Source organism: Mesoplodon bidens, assembly GCF_964165515.1.
Source record: "Mesoplodon bidens genome assembly, chromosome: 2".
Lineage (NCBI taxonomy): Eukaryota > Metazoa > Chordata > Mammalia > Artiodactyla > Ziphiidae > Mesoplodon > Mesoplodon bidens.
Genome location: NC_138177.1, coordinates 23,800,835 through 23,813,145, shown reverse-complemented (window position 1 = coordinate 23,813,145; position 12,311 = coordinate 23,800,835). Strand labels below are relative to the sequence as shown.

Here is a 12,311-nt window from a genome sequence, read left to right as displayed (position 1 = left end):
AAGAGAAACCACTAAAAGTATAGTAGAATAATAACACACAAACTAATAAAGAGAAAACATGTACAATAAAAAAAACTCTTGGATTAATTCAAAAGAAGGCAAGGCAAGTGGGGAGAGGGAAGGGGAAAGGGGGAAGAAAGGGGTAGGGAATTAAGAGGTACAAACTACTATGTATAAAATAAATAAGCTACAAGGATATATAGTACAGCACAGGGACTATAGCCAATACTTTATAATAGCTACAAATGGAATCTAACCTTTAAAAATTGTGAATCCCTATGTTGTACACTTGAAACTTACATAGTATTATACATCAACTATACCTCAATTTAAAAAAAGGTAAAAATTTTTTAAAAAGAAGGTAAGACAGAAGAGAAAAAAGGGAACAGAATGGATGGGTCAAACAGTAAACAAAGACTAAGACAGTAAATATAAACCCCAATACATCAGCAACTCCATTAAATGTAAATGAACTAAATACTCACATTATAAGACTAAGATTAATGGTCTGTACCTAAATCATAGGAAAGGAAAAAATATATATGCTGCTTACAAAAGACATACTTTAAATATAAGGATACAAAAGGTTGAAAGGAGAAGGAAGGAAAAAGATATATGATGCAAACACTGACCACCCCCCCCAAAAAAAGCTGGAATACAGCTATACTAATATCAGACAATGTAGACTTTCATAGAGATAAGAGAGGTAAGACATAATAATAAAGGAGTCAATCCCCAGGAGGATATAAGAATTCTAAATCTGTAAGCAACCAGTAACACAGCTTCAAAACATTAAAGCAAAAATTGACAGAACTAAGAGGTAGGTAAATCCATGATCATAGCATAAGACTTTTAAATGTCTCTTTTGATAGCTGACAGAATAAACATACCATCTAGAAAAATGGTACAGATGATCTTATTTGCAAAGCAGAAATAGAGACACAGACACAGAGAACAAAGGTAGGGATGCCAAGGGGGAAAGACGTGGGGTGGGAGGAATTGGGAGACTGGGATTGACACCTATACTTTATTGTTACTATGTGTAAAACAGACAACTGATGGGAACATACAATAGCACAGGGAAATCTACCTAATGCACTGTGGTAACCTAAATGGGAGGAAAGTCCAAAATGGAGGGGATATCTGTATGTGTATGGCTGATTCATTTTGTTGTGCAGTGGAGGCTAACACAACATTGTAAAGCAACCATACTCCAATAAAAATTAATTTTAAAAAGAATTTTAAAAAGGATTTTAAAAAAAGAGCAAAAGAATGAACATACCAAAAAAATCTTTAAAAGATCTGATTAATATGAGTAACAAACTAGACTAGACAGATAGATAAACTGCACCTGACAGTGCCAGAATTCTTTTCAGATACACATGGAACATTTACCAATATATTCCCATTGGAGTCAATGGCAAGACCCCTATTTCACAGAAAGGCAAACCAAGGCAAGACCCAAGGTCACAGGAAGCAGGGCCGGAATTATAACTCAAATCTTATGATGACCTAAAGCCCAGTTCTGACCCCAAATCCAATATCTGGTGCTATCTTTCATTTCATTCTCCAACAAAATCTAATATCCAAGGATCACCATGCCCATAGCATCAGATCCATAATGTCCCACAGCCAAATTAGACCTAGAGTTCCTGTGCCATCTCAGCATCAGAATGAGCCACCCAAATGGAAAGCCCCTGCCTTCTGCCTCTATATAGCTGAATACCTGCTGCTGACTTCCCAAATACAATCCTACCCACCTGAGATCTAGAGCAATCCCTTTCCTTCATACCTGCAGTGTAACAACTTCCTAAAGTCTGTTAGTCTACACCTCAAAAACATCTCACCCTCATGAGGGGAAGAAAGGCCAGAAGTATTTTCTAGGAGAAGAAAGTAGAGCAGTGTTACTTCCAACCGTTTAGATAATGGCCCACCAGTAAGCCATATACTTCACAATGCAATGAAGAACATGTATCAATAGTATATTTAGATCTCTGAAACAGAAATATTTTTGCAACATGTGCAGTTCTAAGGATCTATGATACTAATTCTGATCCTTTTCTATTCAATTCCATTCTATTTAATTTGTTTTTTAAATGCTGGTACTGACCCACTAAAATGATTTCACAGTCACTAAAGGGTCATAAACCCCAGTCTGAAAACCTCTGGATAGGGGTTTTCAGAATTCACCTCTGGGGCCAGAACTTCACGTTCTTTCCAGACCTGGCTCCTCTTTGCTCCCATCCTGCCACCTCTAATCCTGACACATGAGCTGCCAACTGCTTGGGCAACAACGTGTACAGCTGAGAATCACAGCTGTGAGCACATCTCCAGCACAGACTCTGAAGGGCGGCTCCAGGCATCAGGCAGCCGTCAGCAAAGGCTCAAGAGGTTCCTGGTGGTGCAAAGCCCCTACAAAGACCAGGGTCTCTCCTCACCCCCAACCCCAGCTCCCTCTGGCAGCCCACGGCCCCCACGCCTTGAGGGGAGCCCTGTACCCTGGTTTTAACGAAGCTGACTTGTTGTCCTACACACCTTCCTATACAAACGCTTTCACTTCCGTCTGCTTTCCTTAACCCACCACCCAAAAAGGCCTGACTCCTGCCTGCTTCACCAGGACTTCCACCAAATACTAATTGGCCATCACGACCTTCATCCTGACCACTTTTCCCAAACAGGTCCTCCACTGCCCCACCCCGGCAAAGACTCACGAGCGAGGCTTACACCCATTCTAAAATGCATCAGTCAAACTAAGCCTTACGGGGACAGAGCTCTGTGGTGAGCCCTGGTCTGCCGTGTGGGGAGGAGGATTATAGGTTACAGAGAAAGACTAACTACAAAGTAAGAAGAGAACAGTTCCTGCCCTCAAACTGATAGGGGAGAGAACAGAATCTCCATCTAATACTTTAAGAATAATAAATGTCCCAACTAATAGCCACTGAGCAAAGCAGGGAAAGTGCCATGTCTTCTGGGGAATAAGGACCACTGGAAGCCACCAGAGTAGCAACTCAGACCCATTCTGGTAGTGGCACCCCAGGGAGTTACAGTGTCCTATGAGGAACTGCTTAAAACGCTAACCCATTAAAGTGAAATGAAGCAATAATTCTGTGCTAAAACTCAGATGACACTGTACGCTAGATTCCTGAAAAGCTAAGTAGCAGCAGATGCCACATTTTCAGATAACAATTATGGAAGAAAACCTCAGAGGTGAGAAAATTCTATCCAATTCACCTAGTTTGCTCTGCACCTAAGGAAGACAGCCAGCCTTCCTGCGATGTTAGAACCCACACAGCAGGCCAGCTTCCAGAGGACCAGGCTATCAGGGAGCCCAGAGCCACTCCTGAACAAGGAGTAAGACGGGGTTTCCACAAGAGAAGAGGCAGCCGGGGAGAGCAGCGTGCCTGATGCACGGTCTGTGGGAGGGGAGACGTACAAACCAGCAAAGCAAAGGGCAGGCAGGTGAAGGCTCAGACACATGAGAGTGGGCTTTCGTGACTAGTCAGCACTGGCATCAACATGAACCGATCCACGAGACCACTGTTACACAGAGCCTCGCAGATAAGCACTTGCCCCAGGTGGGTACGTGAATCAAGTTGCCAAGGCTGTTACTTTCGTTAACTGTATTGTCTGGAGAACCTGCTGCGGATAAGCGGGCTTTAGAGAAGTCACTCCATCTTCGAGTAGAGCCACAGCAAAGGACGGCACTTTCAACAGGAACATCTTGGTCAGATACGACAATACAATGTCATAAAAGCAGAGACAACTGCTGTAAACCTTCACTACAAAATGATCCTCCAACTTGGACGAAGAGAGCACAGGGGAACTGGACACAATGGCTATGCAAACCCCTAAAGAAAAGAACAAACTCACAACTCCTCAGCACACTAAAATGGACGACAGCAGCTTGGGGCCACGGCACCTCGTTATCATTCCACTGATGCCCGCAGGCCTGTGGGAATCCAGCAAACGGGTCCCCAAATGGCTGGGCAAAAACCACTGGGTCCAGGAGCCAAAGAGCCCCACTGTCCCACCTCCTCCCTGCAGGGGCCTCCAAAGGCCTGAGTGAAAAGCTGATGCTGTAGATGCTGCCCCCCGAGAAGCAAAGCCGCAGCCCACAGCGTGCAATCAGCCACGCATTGACCCCCCAGGGGTGAGCTGAGGCAGAGACTGAATCGCCCACCCATGGAAAACATCCTGGCATGGCTAACACAGGAGCTACCACACTCCCCGGGGCATCCCTGGGTCCCCAGCCTCCCCGCCGCACACAGGCCCCACGGTGGCCCCCGCTCCACTCACCGGGACTGGCACCTCACCTCCAAAGTTGGCCAACCGCCCAATCCGCGTAACTGGCACCTTCCGCTCACGAGCCCGCTCACTGAGCTAGAGGACAAAAAGAAAGAGACCTCAGGGGATCAGTGAACAGGGACAGGACCCACCTTCGGGGGTTCACGCCGCCCCCCGCACGCCCTCTCCACCCCCAAAGGCAGCAGCTCCGCCCAGCAGCACACCCCTCCCAGAAGAGGCCCCCGTGTGCCTGACATTCCAGGCCACGGCACCCGAAGAATGTCCCCGAAGAGGGGGCCTGACACCAGCAGCACTGGGGGAAAACCCCAGCCCCAACCTGGGGGTCTCCTGCACGCACCATCTGCTTGTAGGGCTTGCTCTCGGGGCGAGTCTTGGCCTGCCGGGCCTTCTCAATGTCCTCAGCCGTCAGGCCCCCCACAGGGGACTGGTCCTGGTGGTAGAACCTTCGCTGCAGGCCCGTGGCAGAGAATGGGTCTCTGGGGTCCGCCAAGAGCGGCCCGTTCACCCTGCCCATAGTGGAGGCGGCCTGGCCCCGGAGCCCGCCTTCCCTAAAGGGTCCGCTGGCAACATAGGCAGGAGCTGGGCCCTGGCTGCGGGCGTGATCCCAGGGCGGAGGGGACTGATCGGGGGAGGAGGCCGCAGACAACTCCTCGGAGGCGCCCTCGGCCCTCAGCCCTGAGGAGTGGAATTCTGCTTGCGGGTCGTCAGAGCTCTTGGTAAAAGACTCTTCACGCTTCTCCTGACCCTGCAGGGAACAAATGCCAACGTGAGAGGAGCAAGAGGCCAGCCAGGAGCCCCTCCCTGTGTGCGTCCCCTTCTGGCCAGGACAGCACACCAGCGCGTCCCACCCTCTGACCCTCTGGAGGGCCCTACCGCATCACCCGCGTGGCCCGTGGCCAGTTCCGGAGGCGAGCAGCAGCCCAGGAGCCAGGAGGCCCGGACTCCAGCCCTGCTCCTGCCAGGGCTCTGCCCTGTGGGCCCCGGCAAGCCGGCCACCCGTGGTCCCTGAGCACCTGCTGGGTGCCAGGCCCAGACCAGGGGAGCGACCGCTCTCCCGGCAGCAAGCTCCTCACCTGGAAATCCGGGCTCAAGAGAGGCTACCAGGGCTTTGGGGAAGGTGAACCAGGGCAAAAGATGGGGAACAGCTTTGAGAAGTCGGAGCACAACCGGAGACCAGAGGAGGCGAGCACAGCACACAGGTAGGGCCGCCCTGCCTCTCCAGGCCAGCGCCTGGGGCGCCCCCCGAGGGGCTCTCCCCAGAGGGCTTGTCACCTCCAGGACCTGGCCTGGCTCTTTCAGGAGCAGGGGGTACAGGACAGGAGAGGAGGGGGAGAGAACACCGTATTTCCCCTGTAACAGTCGCCGAGACCTGAGCTTCGGGCCCAGGCTCTTTCCACTTTTGAACCCCTAGCGAGCTGGAGAGAGCTCCTGAGCCCTCTCTGCCACTTCCTCATCTGAAAAGAGGGCTCCCCCCACAGCCACAGAGTTACGAGAGGCAAGGACGGGGCCAGGGGAACAGGGCCGAGAAGGCTATAATTAGAACAGCACTGACTCCTGAAGGGAGGTCGGGGACCTGGATTCCCTGATTCCACTGAAATGGACTCAGTGCACGGAGTGCGGCCTGTAGGTTCTGCAGAAACAGCAGCAGACCCCAAAGCCTTCTCACTCTCAGCTTTATAAGACACTGTGGGATCTAAGCAGATAAGACTTGCCCTCCGGAGGAAGGAGAGAGACAGGCTGTTACTCTCATCTCATCAGTGGCAAACGGAGGCCGAGAGAGCTGAAATAACCTGGTAAAGACCCACCAGGCAGCCAACGGCAGAGCAGGTATCCCAAGCCAAGGCCTGCCCCGCGGGCCGCCCCGAGGCTGCCTGACAGCACCTTCCTCGGAGAAATGAATTCTATTTGGAATCAAGGGCCGCCTGTCAGATGGCCAGGGAAGCCCTGGAGTGAGGGAGTCCGGGACAGAGTCCGAGAGCCGTGTAACTCCTGTAGCTCCCACGCTGGCCGCGGGCTCACCACTCCGTCTGCCCCACTACTCCAGCGCTGGCCGCCGGCCCTGCGTTACCATAAGCTGTTTATGTGGCAGCCTAGGGGCCTCAGTGTCTCAACGGGACCAGACTCAGTAAGTGTCTGCTGAATGAATACGTGAACAAATCCCTTGAGGAGCTAGACGGAGAGGGGTTTCTGGAGTACCTGCCCCTCCGTCCCCTCACAGACAGGGGAGGAACCCACATCTGAGTGTGCAGGGAGGGAACGGGAGCGCACTGGAGACCATCGCCCTGCTCGGCGCCTCCTTCGCGGTGGGGGACCGCCACTCCCTCCCACCTCCGAGGGGCTGTCCCAGGGGATGGCCCTGCCTCTTCCAAGGACCGGGGCCAGGCCCGTCCGAGAGGAGCTGAGGGGTGAGCGGGGAGCCTGGGCTCCCTCTCACCCTTTGGGGGGGCCTGCCCACGTCCATCATGCTCCTCTCTCCTGGGCGGCCCAAGGGTGCTGGGCAACCTCACTTCCTGGATGCTCCACAGGCAAACAGCCAACAGGAGGGCAATGGCTCCTCACCAGCGAAGGCACCAAATGAGGCTGCCAGGGCCCGGCCCAGACTCAGCAGAGAGACGGCGGGCGAGGAGTCTGAGACCGGGAAGAGGACATAGGATTCCGGTCCTGTCGATCAGTAATCACATCAAACTGCTTAGTCTCAGTTTCCCCATCTGAGAAAGGGGGTAAGCATTTGGGTCTGCACCCCTCCCAGGACAGCGGTGAGGCTTGTAAGAGATCACAGGTGTGAACACCTCTGCAAGTTGAAGGTATCTGTGTAGAGAGAGAGACGCAGTACCACCACTGGACCCTTAGAGAGCGTGAGGGGAGAGCTGGGAATCCTAACTCTGAGAATGACCAGAGGCCGGCGGGCTGGGATGTCCCACAGCCTGGAGGAGCATGCGTGTCCTTATCCAGAAGGTCAGAGCAGAAACGGGAGGAGTGCGGCAGCAAGGCACCCTTGCAGCACAGCTCCCAACACACACATGCCCAGGCACACACATGCGTGCACACGCGCACACACACACGCCCCCTCCCCATGCCCTCAGACCGTCAGGAACAGGGGTGGGGACCATGCAGGTGATGCCAAGGTGGATGGCGCTCTGCTACAGCAGGCCGTGTTGACAACCACGGCTCCAGCACACGTTTTTGCTTAAAACCCTCCCCTTGGATGGTGAAACGTCAAGGCCCCCTCCCACTGGCACCCAGCCCACTGCCAACTGGGCTCCTTACCTGCACCTGCCCCAAGACCATGCCGATCTGCTCTGCGGCCGTGGACTGCAGGGCCCTGGCCGCCATAATGAGCTCCCTGCCGAGGCCCAGGTGCTGCAGGTGGGTCTCCATGACCGCCTGGGTCAGCTTGGCAAGGCCTTTGACTACCATGATGGTGTCCCCCAACATGGCAGCCATCCTTCAGGGCTGGAAGAGAGTGGGCCAAGTCAGGGTCGGGGCTCCACGCCTCACACAGGGTCGCACTCACACGGGCCACCTCTACCCCAAACTCTGGCTGTTTGGTTTTTCCAATGACCTCCCCTTCTGATCCAGGTTGACTGAGAGAAAAGAGAGGAAGGGCCCAGGGCTCAAGGTAAACTGAGTGACTCCCCACATGGCAGGGCGCCGAGCAGAAAGAGAGAGTCCGTGGAGTCAGGGCTGTGCGCCTGGACCGTGTTTCCTCACCTGGGCCTCACAGCCACCCCGTGGCACAGACAAGTAAAGGGATTTGCCCAAAGTCTCTCAGCCACCAAGTGGCAGAACCAGGACTTGAATCTGGGTGTCCTGATTTAGTCCAGAGCTCTTCCCTCTGGACCAAAACCGTAGATTGGGGAAGGAATGAAACAGGAGGGAAGGGGGCAAGGCACAACCTCTGAAAGAATAACAAAGCCCAAGGACATGACATAAACTGATTAGAACTAAATGGGTCCAAGATGGCGGAGAGGTCAACTTCCACTAGACCTTGAGCCTCAGTATACGCTCACTGTAACACATCAGCAAGCTAAATGACACATCCACAGGTGCCATGACAGTTCCAAGACTGACCATAACGATCAAAAAGTGGGCCATGGCCCAATTCTTGGAAATCGCCGCCCCTTCCTGAAATACCTGGAATACTCCTCCCACTCATTAGCCTATGAAATTACCCACCCCTATAAAAACCAACAACCCCATACCCTGGTGCCTTTCTCACCTTCCGAGATGGCCCACACTCTGTCTGTGGAGTGTGTTTCTCTCTAAATAAATCCACTGTCTCTCACTGAATTCTTCCTGCGATGAGACATCAAGAACCTGAGCTTCGGAGCCTGAACCAAGATGGCAGAGTAGAAGGACGTGCTCTCACTCCCTCTTGTGAGAACACCAAAATCACAACTAGCTGCTGGAAAATCATCGGCAGGAAGACACTGGAACTCACCAAAAGAGATACCCCACATCCAAAGACAAAGGAGAAGCCACAGTGAGACGGCAGGAGGGGTGTAATCACAGCAAAATCAAATCCCATGACTGTGGGTGGGTGACTCACAGACTGGAGGACACTTATGCCACAGAAGTTCACCCACTGGAGTGAAGGTTCTGAGCCCCCCGTCAGGCTTCCCAATGTGGGGGTCTGGCAACGGGAGGAGGAATTCCTAGAGAATCAGACTTTGAAGCATAGTGGGATTTGATGCAGGACTTCGACGGCACTGGGGGAAACAGAGACTCCACTCTTGGAGGGCACACAAAGTAGTGTGTGCATCGGGACCCAGGGGAAGGAGCAGTGACCCCAGGGGAGACTGAACCAGACCTACCTGCTAGTGTTGGAAGGGCTCCTGCAGAGGCAGGGGGTGGCTGTGGCTCACCGTCGGGACAAGAACACTGGCAGCAGAAGTTCTGGGAAGTACTCCTTGGCATGAGCCCTCCCAGAGTCTGCCATTAGCCCCACCAAAGAGCCCAGGTAGGCTCCAGTGCTGGGTTGCCTCAGGCCAAACAACCAACAGGGAGGGAACCCAGCCCCACCCATCAGCAGTCAAGCAGATTAAAGTTCTACTGAGCTCTGCCCACCAGAGCAACAGTCAGCTCTACCCACCACCAGTCCCTCCCATCAGGAAACCTGCACAAGCCTCTTAGATAGCCTCGTCCACCAGAGGGCAGACAGCAGAAGCAAAGAGAACTACAATTCTGCAGCCTGTGGAACAAAAACCACATTCATAGAGACAGACAAGATGAAAAGGCAGAGGGCTATGTACCAGATGAAGGAACAAGATAAAACCCCAGAAAAACAACTGAATGAAGTGGAGATAGGCAACCTTCCAGAAAAAGAATTCAGAGTAACGATAGTGAAGATGATCCAGGACCTTGGAAAAAGAATGGAGGCGAAGATCGAGAAGATGCAAGAAATGTTTGACAAAGGCCTAGAAGAATTAAAGAACAAACAAACAGAGATGAACAATACAATAACTGAAATGAAAACTACACTAGAAGGAATCAATAGCAGAATAACTGAGGCAGAAGAACGGATAAGTGACCTGGAAGACAGAATGGTGGAATTCACTGCTGTGGAACAGAGTGAAGAAAAAAGAATGAAAAGAAATGAAGACAGCCTAAGAGACTTCTGAGACATTAAACACAACAACATTCGCATTATAGGGGTCCCAGAAGGAGAAGAGAGAGAGAAAGGACCAGAAAAAAGATTTCAAGAGATTATAGTTGAAAACTTCCCTAACATGGGAAAGGAAACAGCCACCCAAGTCCAGGAAGCACAGCAGGTCCCACACAGGATAAACCCAAGAGGAAACATGCCGAGACACATAGTAATCAAATTGGCAAAAATTAAAGACAAAGAAAAATTATTGAAAGCAGCAAGGGAAGAACGACAAATAACTTACAAGGGAACTCCCATAAGGTTAACAGCTGATTTCTCAGCAGAAATTCTACAAGCCAGAAGGGAGTGGCATGATATACTTAAAGTGATGAAAGGGAAGAACCTACAACCAAGATTACTCTACCATGAAAGGATCTCATTCAGATTCGATGGAGAAATCAAAAGCTTTACAGACAAGCAAAAGCTAAGAGAATTCAGCATCACCAAACCAGCTCTACAACAAATGCTAAAGGAACTTCTCTAAGTGGGAAACACAAGAGAAGAAAAGGACCTACAAAAACAAACCCAAAACAATTAAGAAAATCGTTATAGGAACATACATATCGATAATTACCTTAAACGTGAATGGATTAAATGCTCCAACCAAACGACACAGGCTTGCTGAACAGATACAAAAACAAGACCCATATATATGCTGTCCACAAGAGACCCACTTCAGACCTAGGGACACATACAGACTGAAAGTGAGGGGATGGAAAAACATATTCCATGCAAATGGAAATCAAAAGAAAGCTGGAGTAGCAATACTCATATCAGAAATAAATAGACTTTAAAATAAAGAATGTTACAAGAGACAAGGAAGAACACCATATAATGAACAAGGGACCAATCCAAGAAGAAGATATAACAATTATAAATATATATGCACCCAACACAGGAGCACCTCAATATATAAGGCAACTGCTAACAGCTGTAAAAGAGGAAATCGAGAGTAACACAATAATAGTGGGGGACTTTAACACCTCACTTACACCAATGGAGAGATCATCCAAAATGAAAATAAATAAGGAAACAGAAGCTTTAAATGACACAATAGACCAGATAGATTTAATTGATATTTATAGGACTTTCCATCCAAAAACAGATTACACTTTCTTCTCAAGTGCACACGGAACATGCTCCAGGATAGATCACATCCTGCGTCACAAATCAAGCCTCAGTAAATTTAAGAAAATTGAAATCATATCAAGCATCTTTTCTGACCACAACGCTATGAGATTAGAAATGAATTACAGGGGGAAAAACATAAAAAACACAAACACATGGAAGCTAAACACTACGTTACTAAATGACCAAGAGATCACTGAAGAAATCAAAGAGGAAATCAAAAAATACCTAGAGACAAATGACAATGAAAACACAACATTCCAAAACGTATGGGATGCAGCAAAAGCAGTTCTAAGAGGGAAGTTTATAGCTATACAAGCCTACCTCAAGAAACAAGCAAAATCTCAAATAAATGATCTAACCTTACACCTAAAGGAACTAGACAAAGAAGAACAAACAAAACCCAAAGTTAGCAGAAGGAAAGAAATCATAAAGATCACAGCAGAAATAAATGATATAGAAACGAAGAAAACAATAGCAAAGATCAATAAAACTAAAAGCTGGTTCTTTGAGAAGATAAACAAAATTGATAAGCCATTAGCCATACTCATCAAGAAAAAGAGGGAGAGGACTCAAATCAATAAAATTAGAAATGAAAAAGGAGAAGTTACAACAGACAACACAGAAATACAAAGCATCCTAAGAGACTACTACAAGCAACTCTATGCCAATAAAATGGACAACCTGAAAGAAATGGACAAATTCTTAGAAAGGTATAACCTTCCAAGACTGAACCAGGAAGAAATAGAAAATATGAACAGACCAATCACAAGTAAGAAATTGAAACTGTGATTAAAAATCTTCCAAAAAACAAAAGTCCAGGACCAGATGGCTTCACAGCTGAATTCTATCAAACATTTAGAGAAGAGCTAACATCCATCCTTCTCAAACTCTTCCAAAAAATTGCGGAGGAAGGAACACTGTCAAACTCATTCTATGAGGCCACCATCACCCTGATACCGAAACCGGACAAAGATACTACAATAAAAGAAAATTACAGACCAATATCACTGATGAATATAGATGCAAAAATCCTCAACAAAATACTAGCAAACAGAATCCAACAACGTATTAAAAGGATCATACACCATGATCAAGTGGGATTTATCCCAGGGAAGCAAGGATTCTTCAATATACGCAGATCAATCAATGTGATACACCATACTAACACACTGAAGAATAAAAACCATATGATCATCTTAATACATGCAGAAAAAGCTTTTGACAAAAT

At 49.1% G+C, this 12,311-nt stretch overlaps 1 protein-coding gene across 9 annotated transcripts in view; it reads right to left on the bottom strand.

Moving 5' to 3' along the window:
* The window catches only part of COQ8A (coenzyme Q8A), a 49,783-nt gene that overhangs the window by 14,021 nt on the left and 23,451 nt on the right, over positions 1–12,311 (bottom strand). For 6 of the 9 annotated variants that reach the window (XM_081225013.1, XM_081225021.1, XM_081225020.1 and 3 more), the window contains 3 exons: positions 7,573–7,758; positions 4,643–5,050; positions 4,314–4,380 (listed from right to left, as the gene is read on the bottom strand). In XM_081225013.1, the coding sequence (XP_081081139.1) occupies positions 4,314–4,380; positions 4,643–5,050; positions 7,573–7,749 (652 nt within the window). In that variant the 5' untranslated portion in view covers positions 7,750–7,758. Of the gene's footprint in view, positions 1–4,313; positions 4,381–4,642; positions 5,051–7,572; positions 7,759–8,524; positions 9,516–12,311 lie in introns of those variants that run through there. The other 3 variants (XM_081225016.1, XM_081225017.1, XM_081225014.1) reach the window with 3 other exon arrangements.